The following is a 16,313-nucleotide window of genomic DNA, read 5'->3' as shown; positions in this document are numbered from 1 at the left end:
TACCTTACTCAGTGTGTGTGTGTGTGTGTGCGCGCGTGTACATGTGTAAATATATATATATGTTGGTTATATATCAGAATTATTCGCCCCATGTTTGTTTTTTTCCGCATTTTCTGCTTCACTGAGAGAAGATTTTAATCAACACATTTTTTAAACATAATAGTTTTGATAACTCATTTCTAATAACTGATTTATTTTATCTTTGCCATGATTTGACTAGATATTTTAAAGACACTGCTATACCGCTTAAAGTGACATTTAAGGCTTAATTAGGTTAGTTAGGTTAATTAGGCAGTAATAACTTTAAATAATAACTGTCAAAGTCAATTAAAGAATGGTTTACATGCATAGCATTGTTGGTTTGCAAACAAATCTAACAAACATAATCCTGTTGCACTATTACACTCCATTTTGGTTTTATTGTAATAATAAAATAAACAAGAAAACATGTTAAATGAGAATCTGAAATATTTAATGGCATATTTCAATAAATAAAAATGATTTTAGCATTCAAAAATGTTTTATTTTAAATATAGTTTTTTAAATAAATTGCTTTTACACTTCATATTTTCAGATTTTTCGTATAGTATATGTATTAATTCCGGTACTTTTTTCCGGTAATTTTTACCTTAAAATGGTTTTAAAAAAAATAAAACTGCTTTTATTCTAGCCAAAATAAAACAAATATGACTTTCTCCAGAAGAAAAAAAATATTATCAGAGATACTGAGAAAGTTTCCTTGCTCTGTTTAACATAATTTGTGAAATAATTAAAAAAGAAAAAAAAATTCAAAGGGGGGGCTAATAATTCTGACATCAACTGAATGTATAGATATATCCAGCGACCTTGTTGCTGTAAGGCAACAGTGCTAACCACTGAGCCACCATGTCACCAAAATAACCGTTATACAGAAAAATAAAAAACTTTTAATAAAATGACAAATGTTATAGGTTGCCAGCACCTGGTGTAATACGCAGGCCTTTGATATAGTCAAGAAAGGAATCCCAAGTCTTATAAAAGGAATGTAGTGAACTGGAGAGTAAGCATCTTAGCTTTTCAAGTCTGATACAACAAAAATAGTATCCACTTGTCTTGTGTAGGGTGGAGTGTGTTTATACTTTAGAAGTATGGCACGTCTGGCGAAAATTGTGGTAAAAGCCACAACGTTGCTGTCACAGACTGTCATTGCTGTGAAGATTTTGTTCAAATGTAAATAAAAGCTGAGAATTTTTTTTTTCTTACAGTAATACCTGTTGTGCATCTTTTGGGAAAAGCCTGTCATTTACAGTAAAAACAAAGACTTACTCGTTAAGTAAAAGTAGCTTTAAAGGGCACCTAGGTTACCCCTTTTTTCAGGATTAATATGAGTCTTTTGTGTCTCCAGAATGTGTCTGTAAGGTTTCAGCTCAAAACACCCATCAGATTTTTTATTATACCTTTTATAAGTTTCTATTTTATACATTTTTGCACCAGGTGGCGGTTTTGTTGTACTGCACCTTTAAGGCTAGTCCTCCCCGCCCACCGTTTCTACGTGCCTTTCAGTGTGCCTTAATCTCCTCCCTTGACTGCATCAGACAACAGACAGACATAAAGGAAGCAGATTTATGTAGCATTTGTGAGAAATACTACAGTAAGAACTTTACCAATGAGTATTTGATGCATTTGTTGTGTTAAGTTGCAACAATGAGTCACACACTATGTCGTTACAAAGTTCATGCACACACACACACACACACAGACAGACAGACAGCGAGCACATTTAGCTTTGCACTCTTTTTGCATACAAATGTGATAGGATACAGGCTAATCTCCACTGCTCTATGGATATCTGTTAGGTTAATGTACAAAATAAACCTGATTTAACCGGGATTGAAGCGTCTTCTCTTATAATTGTTCTAACACGCAGCTGTGGTGATGAGGTAAAGCTGAAGTAAATCGCTGTAATTCATTACACACATGCACTGTTTTGAAACATTTTAAACTTGTAAAACTCACTCTTGATCACATTTGATGATGATTGATGATCCTAGCGAACTGAACAGACCTTTTATTCCTGGTTGCTTTGCGCACGTCCTGTCTTGTTGATATGATTATATGCATTACTACGGAGACATGTTATAGTCAGAATTTGCCTGGGTTGTGAAAAAATTTGGGCTTAATTTTATGAATGTTTTATGCTTATAAACCAATTAAATCCTAATGAGTTCTTTATTACAACTTTATAGCTTATCAGTTGCTGTTTTTTTTTTAAGTTTAAGTTTTTAAAATATTATTATTTATGATAATTCATTCATATTCATATGATATTAATATTCATATGATTTCCCATAATTATTACTTGTTTATGTTATTTCAGTTGGTTTTATTGTCATGTAATGATATATAATGTCAATTATTATTGTTTTCTCAAGTTATTTATGTTCATGTTGGTAATTTCTTCTTGCTTACATTTTTTTATCGACAAATTAGATACTAATTGTTGACATTTTATGAGTTGGTTTGTTTATTATCTCATTACAATGCTTAGCAGATTCGATTTTAATTTCACAAGTTACTACATTGGAGTGTTTTTGTTTTGTGAGAAAATTTGTCAAGTTCATGTGTCGTTATTTGATAAATGAAGAGTACAGATGCAAAAATCTCTAAGCGCCATCTGTAATTTTTTTCTACAATGAGCATTTTTCTCAGCCTCTTATGTTTATATTCAGTTATTTCATGTTAAAAGTAATGAAAATAACCTATTATTTGCCATAATAGTGAATCTGAACTCTCATATGTTCTGTAAATAACATTTTGCCCGGTTTATATCTTTTAAAAAATATATTAAATGCTGAATATTTACATTTCATTAGTTCTTAAATAGTTTATCCTCTTAAAATGCTTATAAAACCACTAATAATTAAAATTGTAAGGCATAAAATAAATAATTTTAATTTTTATTTTTATTTATTTTATTTTTTTGCTTTGCCATAAGGTCTTCTAGACTACTAGATGTACATGAGGCCACTCTTTCTTTCTTTTCTGTGCTGCGTCCACAGCACAAAGCATGTTGGGAGTCCTGTCACAGCGTATCAACTCCAGCAAAATCAACCTAGCGCATACACGCACACACACATACACACACACACTTACTCACAGAGCCCACCGTACCCCCCCCCTTCCCACACACATACACATTCACAAACGCAGCACACACACACACACATCCTCTCATCCTGGTAGTCAGTGCTTCTCTTAATGTCACATTTCTACTGAGAGAAGTGGATGGAGGGAGGAATTAAAGAGAGATGGAGGGCGAAAAAGCTTTCCGTCTTCCCATCATGCCTCTGTGCGGCCTGACCTTGTTTTCCCCCCGTCCTCTCTCTCCCTCTCTTTCTCTTCCCTCTCTCTCTCTCATTCTCGTTTGTTTTGGTTTCTGCCCATTGGTGCAGCTAATAAAATAATGGTTGATACAATGCTTTAGTGGCCAGTGTGAAAGGTGATCGCTGCAGAACTCGGCAGACAATGAAAGATGTGCTCTGTTTAAGTGTGCAATAAGCAAAAAAAAAAAAAAAAAATTAAAAAACAAACTGAGGAGGGGAATATTTGCTGCAGTAAGAAACGGTGTAGTCAGAAGTGCTATATTTATTTAGTTCAATTACCTCAGACAAATTACCTTGAACAAATAGATTTTAATAGTTTCAATTCAAGTGATTATACTGCATGTTGAATCAGTAATGCTATATATATATATATATATATATATATATATATATATGTGTGTGTGTGTGTGTATATATATATATATATATATATGTATGTATGTATGTATGTATGTATGTATGTATGTATGTATATATGTATATAAATGTATATATACACACACACACACATATATATATATATATATATATATATATATATATATATATATATATATATATATATATATATATATATATATATATATAATGTATGTATGTATGTATGTATGTATGTATGTATATATATATATATATATATATATATATATATATATATATATATATATATATGGTAGGGTGTCACAGTGTGTGTGTGTGTGTGTGTGTGTGTGTGTGTATATATATATATATATATATATATATATATATATATATATATATATATATATATATATATATATATATATATATATATATATGTGTGTGTGTATATATGTATATATATGTATATATGTATATATATATGTATATATATATATATATATATATATATATATATATATATATATATATATATATATATATATATATATATATATATGGTAGGGTGTCACAGTGGTGCAGTGGGTAGCACGATTGCCTCACAGCAAAAAGGTTACTGGTTCGAGCCTCAGCTGGGTCAGTTGGCATTTCTGTGTGGAGCCTGTATGTTTTCCCTGTGTTGGTGTGGATTTCCTCCGGGTGCTCCAGTTTCCCCCACAAGTCCAAAGACATGTGCTATAGGTGAACTGAATAGCTAAATTGGCTGTAGTGTATGAGTGAATGCAAGAGTGTATGGGTGTTTCCCAGTGTTGGGTTGCAGCTGCAAGGGCTGTGTAAAACATATGCTGGATAAGTTGGTAGTTCATTCCGCTGTGGTAACCCCTGCTTAGTAAAGGGACTAAGCCGAAAAGAAAACAAATGAATGAATGTTCAAATGGTGAAATTAAGACAGATATACTAGTTTATTGGTATAAATATGCATATGCATATTTATTCTAAATATTATGTGAATATTTAACGTTTGGAAACAATAAAAAAAATAAATCAAACTCAAAACAATAAAAGCATGTCGCTTTTCAAATTAGAAAAAAAAAAAGATTTAAAGATTTTATTTGGACACACTTTTAAATCTCAGCTTGTTTGCAACAGGGCCATTTTTTGACATTTTTAAGTGACTTCTATTGGACCATTTAGCTTCTCCTATCATATCCATAATTTTGTTTTGTTGTTTTTTTGTTTATTATTTTTTATTATTTGTTTTATTATTTTATTTTTCTTTGTTTTAAGATTTGTAGTTTTTTATTATTATTAAAATGCATTGTTTTGTTTTTGTTTATTTGTTTTTATTTTTTATTTATTTTTTTATATTTTTATTCTATTTATTTTATTTTTTGTGTTGATCTGTGGTCACCACAGCGCAATGAACCACCAACTTATCCAGCATATGTTTTACACAGCAGATGTACTTCCAGCTGAAACCCATCTCTGGAAAACACCCATACACTTACACTCACACACTCATACACTACTGCCGATTTAGCTTACCCAATTCACCTATAGTGTATGTATTTGGACTTATGGGGAAACCGGAGCACCCGGAAGAAACTCACACGAACACGAGGAGAACCAGGGAATTTTTTTTTTTTTAGTTTTTACGTATTTTAAATAATTTTTATATAAATATTTTTGAGTTTTGCTTTTTGATTATTATTTTAGTTTTTATTTATTTATTTATTTATTTTGATAGTTTTTTTTGCGCTTTGGGTATTTATTTTATTTTTTTGTGTGATTGTTTTATTATTTTCTATTTTAATTTATTGTTGTTGTTTTTTTTTTTTAATTGATATTTATTTTATTTTATCATATTTTATATCCATTTTTATTTGTTATTTATTATTTTGTTTTGTTTTTTTGTTTATATATATATATATATATTTATTTTTTGTGCTATCTGTTTTTATATATTTTTGTGCTTTTTTTTGTTTTGTTATATATTGTTTATACATCCAGCATGTTATTACAATCTCCAGATTAACTTTTAATAACTTGTGTGTTTGGCAGGTCTCCTGTATGTCCGTCAGATTCCCCGTCTAAACTGTCTGACATCTGAAGTCCCCGACACAAAAGACCTGGCCTTCAAACTCAAGAGGAAGCAGTTCACCATAGAGGTGAGTCCATTATAATCAAATCACAATTGTACAAGTTACAATAATCTCCTTTCATATATTTTCTTTTCATATTTAATCTGGTTCTCTTCATTTATTGAAGTGTATTTTCATCTTTCTATTACATATTTGTGCTTCCCTTTATCTTAAAGGGAGAGTTCGCCCAAAAATGAAAATTGACATAATTTACTCAATCTTCCCTTATTCGAATATGAGTTTCTATTGAACACAAAAGAAGATATTTAGAAGAATGTTAGAAACTGAAAGCCATTGACTCCCAGTGTTTCCTACAATAAAAAGTCAAAGGCTACCGATTTCCAGCACTCTTTAAAATTTCTTCTTTTGTATTCATCAGAAGGAAATAAAAGTCTGATACCCTTCGAATGGGAGTAAACAGTGAGTATATTTTCATTTTAGGATTAACCGTCACTTTAAAGTCTGTTAGTTTTATTGGCGAGCAGGGCTAGGTGCTAAAACGACTCCTCATAATTGCTAATTTCATTTCCCTCCCGCTCGTCTCCTGAGCCACTGCACATATTATGAGGTCATGATTATGAATTGATGTCCGCATTAGCTGTGCTTCACTAGTTCCTGTTTATTTTCCAGAGCTATTGAGTGTCAATTTAAAAGGTTGAAACTATTGATTTTCAGCTGCACCTCTTCCCAGAATAACCTCAAACACTCTGGCGTCTCATAAATATAGTTCTTGTTTAATGTGTTAATTTCATTGGTAGTTTATATACTGCTTTGATGGTTTCACTCTGAAATCATGTACATGTTGCGTAGTCTTTGGGAAATATAACTACTGTAGGATGTTGGTTAAAATCAACACTGTAGAACTTACTGGTAGCAGTTCGCCAGTGACTTACTGTACATCAATTACAGCAAAAATACTGCTTACATTTGCATCACCATTTATCTTGCCATATATGTATTTACATTAATGTATATCTCTACAGTAATTTTCACAGTGTTTCTCAAACATGTTGTCAAGATTTTATTGATTAAATAAAACCTTCTTTAGGTATCTTATTTAATTATCTCTGCATCTTTGAATTGGTTTATACAGTCTGTTAAATTTATGTGCAGTGTTTAAGCAAGTAAATTATTTAATGTAATATTATTGCATTACAAGATTCACATTAGAATTGTCAAATACACAGTTCATATGCAGTGAACTATGGAGTATAATAAGAAGTAAAAACAGACCATTTTAGATGAATAAAGGTTTCCGAAAGGCACCATTTTAAACCATTTAAAGGGTCTTCTTTTGAACCATTTACCTTCTCTTATCTTGTGTTTGTCTTGTCTTTTTTGTTTTGTTTTATTTGAGTTGGTCTGTACCGACTGATTTGTTTGTTTGATTTATTTATTTATTTATTTTTATTTTTTGGTTTTGTTTTTATTTTTTATTGATTAAATTTATTATTTTTTTGGTTTTGTGCTTTATTTTTTGTATGTGTTTTAATTTATTTATTTATTATTTTATTTGCATTATTTGTTTTGTGCTTTATTTATTTATGTTAAGTACTTAGCCAAGTACATCATTTAATGTAACAACAGTTTTGTTTTGTTTTGTTTTGTTTTGTTTTGTTTTGTTTTGTTTTGTTTTGTTTTGTTTTGGTTTGGTTTGGTTTGGTTTGGTTTGAGTTGATGAATATTTTGTTTTGTTTTTATTTTATTTTATTTTTTATTATTTTATTATTTTTTTAAATATTTTTGTGCTTTGTTTTTGTATGTGTTTATATATATATATATATATATATATATATATATATATATATATATATATATATATATATATATATATATATATATATATATATATATATATATTGTGCCTTATTTTTTTGCAGTGCTTAAGCAATTACATTATTTAATGTAACATTATTACATTACAAGTTTTGCATTGAAATTTTATTTGTCACATACACCGTTCAAATACAGTGAAATATAGTATAATAATAAGTGAAAACACAGACCATTTTAAATAAAGATTTAGATTAAAGGTTTCCTACAGGGCCATTTTTGTAACCTTTTTATATGACTTTTGAATCATTTACGCTCTCTTGTTTTGTTTTGCTTTGCTTTAGTTGGTTTGAGTAGGTCTAAAGACAATTTTTTCTGTGTTTTAATATTATTTTATTTTTTGTTTTGATTTTATTTAAAAAAAAAGTTTTTACTAATTTGAAGAAGTGTTTTGTTTTTTGCTTTGTTTTGTATTTGTTTTGTGTTTATTTATTTATGTGCAGTGCTTAAACAAGTACATTATTTAATGTAGTATTATTACATTACAAGTTTCACATTCAAATTTTATTTTAATGAAATAAATTATATAAATATAAAAATAAAAATAAATATAAATTTTACTGTTCAAATACGGTGAAAAGTAGTATAATAAGAAGTAAAAACACAGACCTTTTTAAATAGATGAATAAAGGTCATATAGTAAATAAGACCAATAAAATATAAATATTTCAAACTTTAAAATTTTAATTGAAAAAGGTAACTGTAATTGACTGACCTAAAAATGAACAGTAAACCTTTTCCACCGTTTTTCACCAAAAAACGTAATCTGATTACAGTAACTTGCTGCTTTGTAACTGATTATACCCAACGCTGGTCATGCATAATGTCATTATACAGTTTTTGGAAACCACATACACGCAAACACACGCACGCACGCACGCACACACACACTCAATTCCAGCCAGTAAGAACCTGTCCATCAAGTGTAGACGAGTGAAAGGGCCCAGGCTCTTACTGAAGCCCCATCATTGGCCCCCAATTAAGTTATCAGTGTTGAAGCTGTTAATAGTTAATCAGGAAGTCTATTGTGTGGTCTGGACCAGCAGTCTTTGTCTTTAAACACTCTCTGAGGCGCAGACCTCTCGTCCACTCCTCACTGGATTTATAAGCTCAATAAAAGTCAAGGTGGTTTCCTTCTCAATGGCCATTTAATGACTCTGAGTTTGTGGCACTGAGGTTTGTGTTGTAGCTGCCAGAAGAATTTAACAAAACTATTTTTTTTGTGGAATGCCGTGTACAATAACATCTTTTGACATGTCTTTATATATCAGCATATAAAATATATTAATCATTCTAGTTAGTTATGGTTAAGTGTAATGTGAAAGGGTGTTAATTGAAATGCTAAAGCATGGCTTTAAGACCAAAGTCATGTGTTTGTGTCATTATAATGTAACTCAGTTGGATTGAAAACGGTGTGATAAGTCAGCTTAAGTGTCTTTCAAGTGCAAAAAAAAAAAAATGTAAGAATAAAATTAACTGTTTTTTGAGTAAACAAAATAGTCAGTTAAAAATAAACATTAAAACCATGAAAGATCAGTAAAATGGAGAAACAATTTAAGAAAAAAGTGTAGTTTAACAAACTAAATCTCTAATCTCTTCCAAAATATATAGTAATTTTATTGTATTTTTTATTTTTTAATCAACAACTAAAGAAAATTACATATAATAAAGAGAGTAAAATGGAAAACAGTAAAAAGAAAAGTCTAGTTCTACAAACAAATTAAGCGACTCTTCTAAATGCACTTTTTTGAAGAAATGACAACTAAAAGTTAACATTGAAACAATTGTAAGATTTAAAATAAGATAACAAAAAACTTTTCAACAAACTAAATCAGTGACGGCCTCTTTTTTTTATGATTCTCAAGCAAAATGTCTCAAGTGATGACAAAACAGGTGATTTTGCTGACATTTGAAGATTTAAGGCTGAACTTGACATGAAATACCCTCCATCTACAGATATATCTTCTTACAGTGTTACAGCCTACATTATTTCTCTGTTGAAATCGGTATATCACAATAATTATCCTGAAGAAAGTTGCGCAATTGCTACCAGACTGCTGTTGTGTTTGCGATAAGGAAAAACAGTGGGCATTCCTTTTTTTCTGCCAACACAACACACATTGTAGTTGAAGTCATATTTATTAGCCCCCTTTTGATTATTATTATTTTTTTTTAATTTTTAAAATATTTCCTAACTGACGTTTAACAGAGCAAGAAAATGTTCAAATGTAATATTTTTTCATCTGGAGAAAGTCTTCTTTGATTTTTTTCAACTGGAATGAAAGCCATTATTATTTTTTTTAAATCATTTTAAGGACAGAACTTCTAACCCCTTTAAGCTAATTTGTTTTTCGATTGTCTACAGAACAAACCATCGTTATACAATAACATGCTTAATTACCATAACCTGTCTAGTTAACCTAATTACCCTAGTTAACCCTTTAAATGTCACTTTAATCTATATAGAAGTGTCTTGAAAAATATCTAATGAAATATTATTTACTGTCATCACGGCAAAGAGAAAATAAATCAGTAATTAGAAATGAGTTATTAAAACTATTATGTTTAGAAATGTGTTGAAGAAAATCTTCTCTCCGGTGAACAGAAATTGGGCGAAAATAAACAGAGCTATTAAATTTACATAATGAAATTATATACATTTAAAATAAAAAATATATATTACTTGGGGAAAAATACACAGGGGGCTAATAATTCTGACTTCAACTTTGTGTAAATATACTTTAAATATAATTTAAATTGAACATTTTCTATAGTAGTTTATATACATTATCATATGAAAATGTGTTTTGTTGGTTCTTTCAATATGACAGGTTAGATGACATCACAACAAGAGGCGTGGCCCATATGCAGATGAGAAATTTATGGGAAAAAAAGATGTGGGATTTCCCCCTCATACGATCTTAACAATCCTGCCTATAACCCAGAGACAAACCTTTCATAAATTATGTTAGAACAACACCTTTGTCACGCACACAAACAAATGTGCCGTGCTTGGTGTAAAAGAACTGCATGTCAATGAGTTTGGCCTGCGGGGAAGGAGAAATCGTGAGTGCGCTTCAACCACACGCATTGCAGAAAATTCAGTCATCATTCACGATCATGTCGACATAGTTTTGATGAGAGGGTTTGACAGAGAGATCATGTATATTTACACTGTCTCCATAGCAAGAATCCAGTGCAATACAACCCAATTTCGAAAATGTTGGGAAGTATTTTATTTTATTTATTTTTATTAAACATGTATATTACTTTAATTTTAATATATATATATATTTTTAATATTTTTATTCTTATTTTAATCTGTAATTTTAATATATACATATATGAATATATGAATATAAATGTAATATATTATAAAATATATAAAATTAATATATGATGACAGAATTGTAATTTTTTGGGTTGACTATCTCTTTGATTTTATTTTACATGCTGAAGTTGAAAGTACAATTAGGCATCAATAAGGTATGAATGAATACAAATATTTGTGTGCTATGATAAAGTTTGTTGTTCTTGTTTTAATATTACACATCAGAAATAATGAATAATTATTATTGTTATTATAAAAATCAGCTTCTATTGCTTATGCATCAGAAAAGTATAAATAAACAAGCAAACAACTGTTAATAATAATAATGATAATAATAATAATAATAATAATAATAATAATAATAATAATTATTATTATTATTATTATTATTATTATTATTATTTTATTATAGTAATAATAATAATAATATTAATGATAAATGACATTAGTGGTTATAATAATAATAATAATAATAATAGTAGTAGTAGTAGTAGTAATAATTGTAATAATAATAAAATGCATTGTTGTTTTTGCTATGATAATAATAAGCTAATAAGTCAACAATACTACCACTACTACTACTACTACTACTACTACTACTAATAATAATAATAATAATAATAATAATAATAATAATGGTGTTTGTTTATTTTTTCCAATTAAAAATATATATATTTATTACTTTTTATTTGACAAAAGTACAAAGATAAGTTGTTCAATATTTTCCCGAACAAATACATTTCTACAATTAATACATTTCCTAATTATGTAAACAAATTTTGATTTTGATTTCTGCAACAATCCAAAAAATTTTTGACAGAGGCTTACTTGGCATAACTTTTGGCACAAAACGATGAGCCGGGATGTAGTTTTGCTAAGATACTACTTTTAGACACAAACAATTTTTTTTTGTTTGTTTGTTTTAGAGTGCGGTGCTGCTTTCAAAATTTAAATTATAATTTATAATTACGAATAAATGTAATCTTTTCAGTTTTGTCAGTTTAATAAAAGTTAAAGAGACATTTTTTCTTTTGCATTTTACTTTTCGGAATTGTGTTTGTACTTGTATAAGCAGGAATCTGAGTTGTCTTTATCTTTTGGACTTCAAAATTTGCCTACTAATTTTTTTTTCTAGTAAGATTTAGACATAATTTTTTCTAGTCATGCCTTCATTGGCTCAGAGAAAGGCATGTTCTTTGCCTCTGCTTTGAGGTGAGTCAATGTGAATCACAGTCTGATCTGTGTTCAATGATGCTGATTGGCAGGACGAGTGTGTGTCAGTCGGGTCGCTCAGAGTGCACACGTCAGTCACAGATCAACCGCAGAAAGATGAGCTTTCTCACACACAGACACACACATACACAAACCATTCTAAACATGTGAAAACCTCAACATGAATCATTCCTAACGTAATTGAGACTAGTTGTTCAATTAAAGTGTTCATAATTTATTATTTTATTTATCAGGAATTCATGATTCATTCATTCAGTTTTTTTTTTTTAAATGATGCAGTATCAACATTTGTGGTTCTGTTATAAGTATTAATTATGTCAGATTATGGTGGATGCTCTATTTTAATCATTATTTATCAACATTTTGCTTACTTTTTTTTTAAGTTTGTTATCAGAAAAGTATAAACCAACAATGTTTGTTTGTTTGTTTGTTTGTTTGTTTATTTATTTATTTATTTATTTATTTATTTATTATTACCACCACCACCACTACTACTACTACTGCTACTACTACTACTAATAATAATAATAATAAAGAAATATTAGTATTACTATTATTAAATATTGTTATTTTTATTAATATTACAGCTTTGAAATGAGACTATAGAAATGTGCATATGCTGATTTTGTTTCATTTTCTTATTACATTTAAAGTGCTGTGAATGAAGAAAAAAAGATTTATTTAAGAACATTTTTTTTAATACTATGCAAAAGCGACACAAATTGGAATCACATGCAAATGTAGGAAAAAATAAAATAATAACAAAAAACAGATGAAACAAAACAAAGCAAAAAACAGTCTGGTACTGGCAGGTGTGTGTTTGTGTGTGCGCGCATATGAAGGTAACTGGGTGGGCAGGTCAGAGTACATAAAAAAGAGAACAAAAAATATATATATACAACTTGCATAACAGTAGAAAATTATTATCAGTCACCTATCAATAACTGAAGCAAATAACAGGTATAAATAAATTATCACAATGTGATAAAAGTAATGACAGTAAAAGGACAACTATAATAATAACAATGACAACAGAATTAATCATAATAATAATTATTACAACAAGTACTACACTAACTACTACTACAGCAATTACTAATTTTACTACTACTACAGCCACAACTACAACGACGACTACTACAACTACTGTTACTACTACTATTACCACCACAACTACTACTACTGTTACTGCTACCACTACAACAACTGCTACTACTACTTCATCTACTACTGTTAATACTACTACTTGAACTTCTACTACTACTGCTACTACTACTTCAACTACTACTACTGTTACTACTACTATTTCTGATACTACTACCACCACAACTACCAGGGGCGGACTGGGACAAAAATTCAGCCCTGGCAATGTAGCCACACCAGCCCACAACCACACCGACACAGCCCCACCCACGGACCCACACATTCACTACTTATATGGTGTACAGATGGTGAAATAATATGAGCATTACCAAATGTTATAGATATTTAAACATTAAATGTATGTGACTGAAACAAAAACAACCCGTTTATAACAAATGTATGCAAACAGTAAACACTAAATAACAAAATAATCTGTGAATCTTGTAGAGTCCATGTGCTGTCTGTTTATACCGTTTGTCTGCTATTACTTATGATAGGAGTAACCTGTGAATGTGAACACACCTTTACACACAAATGGACATGCAGCACTAGCAACACTTAAGCATAATTTTATTCACAAATAACTATATATGTCATTTCTGCAGTGGTGTTCTTTATTGCCACTGTCTATGCTTCTCCTTGTTTAGTTCAAATTGTACACATTGTCTATCTGATTCTATATCTTCTCATCTTTTTTAACTCTCTCACTGTGTCATCATTATTTGAATCACTGCTTTGCCTCATTCTTGTTTAGAATAAATATGTGCTTATTAAACAATTATAGGTGACCTAATGAATAAATATTAATTATTATGATGACCTAATGTACAGTCTCTGGCTGCAAGAAACCTAGCAGCCATTGGCAATTGGGCCAAATGCCTAACCTTTATTAATATTATTATTACTATTATCATTATTATTATCCTCATCATCATAATATCCAATTTATAAATATCCAATTTAGCAAGAGATAAAAGCTGACCACATGTAAAAACAATACAGAATTAAAAAAAAAAAAAAAAAAAAAAAACTGACCGGCCCACATTTAAAAAATGGTCCAGCCCTTCTGGCATTAGCCAGATTTGCCAGATGGCCAGTCCGCCCCTGACAACTACTACTACTGTTACTGCTACCACAAAAACAACTACTACTACTACTACTTCAACAACAACTACTACTACTGCTACTACAACCTCAACTACTACTACTGTTACTGCTACCACTACTACAATCGCTACTACTACTTCATCTACTACTGTTAATACTACTATTACTGCTTCTACTACTTCTACTACCTTACTATGTTAATTGTAAAATTAGGTATCAGTAAAGTTTTAAATAGCAAAAATTCTTTATTGCTTTTGATTAAGATTTGTTTTGAAATGCATCAGAAATATCTATATACGACACTGTAAAAAGAAAAATCCTTAATTTTATGGTTTATTTCTGGCAGCTGGGGTGCCGAAAAAAAAAAACTTTAAAAAAACGGCCGTTAAATTACATTAATGTTTGCTATTTTACGGTAAATTTCTGTAATTTAACAGCCATTATTCTACTTTTTTTTTTGACACCCCAGCTGCTGGAAATAAACCATAAAATTACGAATTTCTTTTACAGTGTATGGTTAATATTACTTCTAATGATAATAATAACAATATATGTTTAAACAATAAAAATTATAATAATAAGTAATCATTTCCCGTTGCTTAAAGTAATCTTACGCATGAGAAGAGTATAAATACATAAATAAATAATAGTAGTAGTAGTATTTATTTAAAATGGCATAGAAATAAAAAACATAACCTTGTTAAACAATGATAACCCAAAAATAACACGCACAGATAACCCACACAAAGAAATAAAGTAATGTTTAAATATCGGAGTCATTAATAGTCAGACTCCTGTGCAATCTGTTAGACTGTGTGATGGTTGCGTGATGCATCTTCTTGGCTCAGTACCATGTCGATATTTTCAACTGTACGAGCAGTGCATGGATGACCACTCCCTACTACACGACATACTGATCCAGTGTGTTCAATTTTTGCTAACAAGTAATCCAATCCACCTTGTCTGAAATTCAAGAAGAAAACGTGAAGCACTGTAGCTTTTCAGCTCTCATAAACCTTTGATCAACTCTTATCTATATTCGAAAACACCATTTTATTTATTTTAAGTCTTACGCAGCTAAAAATCAATACATCATCATTACGCCATAATTATGTCATTGGAATGTAAATAAAAGATTATTCCAATGCAAAGATTGCGCTGTTATTCCTGTACCAAATTTAGTCTTATTCCTTTAGTACAATAAGCAGTCTTAGGCCCGTTTACACTGCCAGTTAAATGTGAGCCAATTCCAATTTTTTGCTCATATGTGACACAGTTGGGATCAGTTCTATAACAGTGTAAACACGGAAAAAAAAAAAAAAATTGCATGCATTCGGATATTCAAAGATTAGTTTCAGGCCTCCTTCATATGTGAAAATAAATCAGATATAAAATGAATATGTGACAATGCGACTATCATGTAAACAGGCAGATTGGTCTAAAGTTTAATGACGTAGAAGGAAGAGCGTGTGTGTAGACTCTGACGCTGTAAACAACAACAAGAACAGAGGTTTTTGCTTATGCCAAACAGTTGTGCCAACATGCGATAGCCCGCAACTGTTGCTAGCCACCAGAGTGCAACCCCGACGCGCATCTTCAAAGGGATGACCAGACAAAACGATGTGTCATTGTAGAAGAGTTATGCCGCCATGGGCCCTTTGACAAGCGAAGTATGGTGTGGTGATGCGGAGATTATGGATGTAGGGTTCGTGGAGATCAGTGAAGAGAGGGGCGAGGTGGGCTAGGGGGGCGTGGCGGTAGTCGTGGACCCTTGATAATTTCTCTGGGGGCCGCCTAAAT

At 30.2% G+C, this 16,313-nt stretch overlaps 1 protein-coding gene across 5 annotated transcripts in view; it reads left to right on the top strand.

Annotated features, from left to right (window-relative positions):
- elp4 (elongator acetyltransferase complex subunit 4) overlaps positions 1-16,313 on the top strand; it is a 244,503-nt gene that overhangs the window by 185,053 nt on the left and 43,137 nt on the right. For all 5 annotated transcript variants that reach the window (XM_073906548.1, XM_073906549.1, XM_073906550.1 and 2 more), the window contains 1 exon segment: positions 5,787-5,893. In XM_073906548.1, coding sequence (XP_073762649.1) covers positions 5,787-5,893 — 107 coding nt within the window.

The sequence above is a fragment of the Danio rerio genome, chromosome 7 (genome assembly GCF_049306965.1).
Source record: "Danio rerio strain Tuebingen ecotype United States chromosome 7, GRCz12tu, whole genome shotgun sequence".
In the NCBI taxonomy this organism is placed as follows: domain Eukaryota; kingdom Metazoa; phylum Chordata; class Actinopteri; order Cypriniformes; family Danionidae; genus Danio; species Danio rerio.
This window is presented reverse-complemented; position numbering and strand designations above follow the sequence as displayed.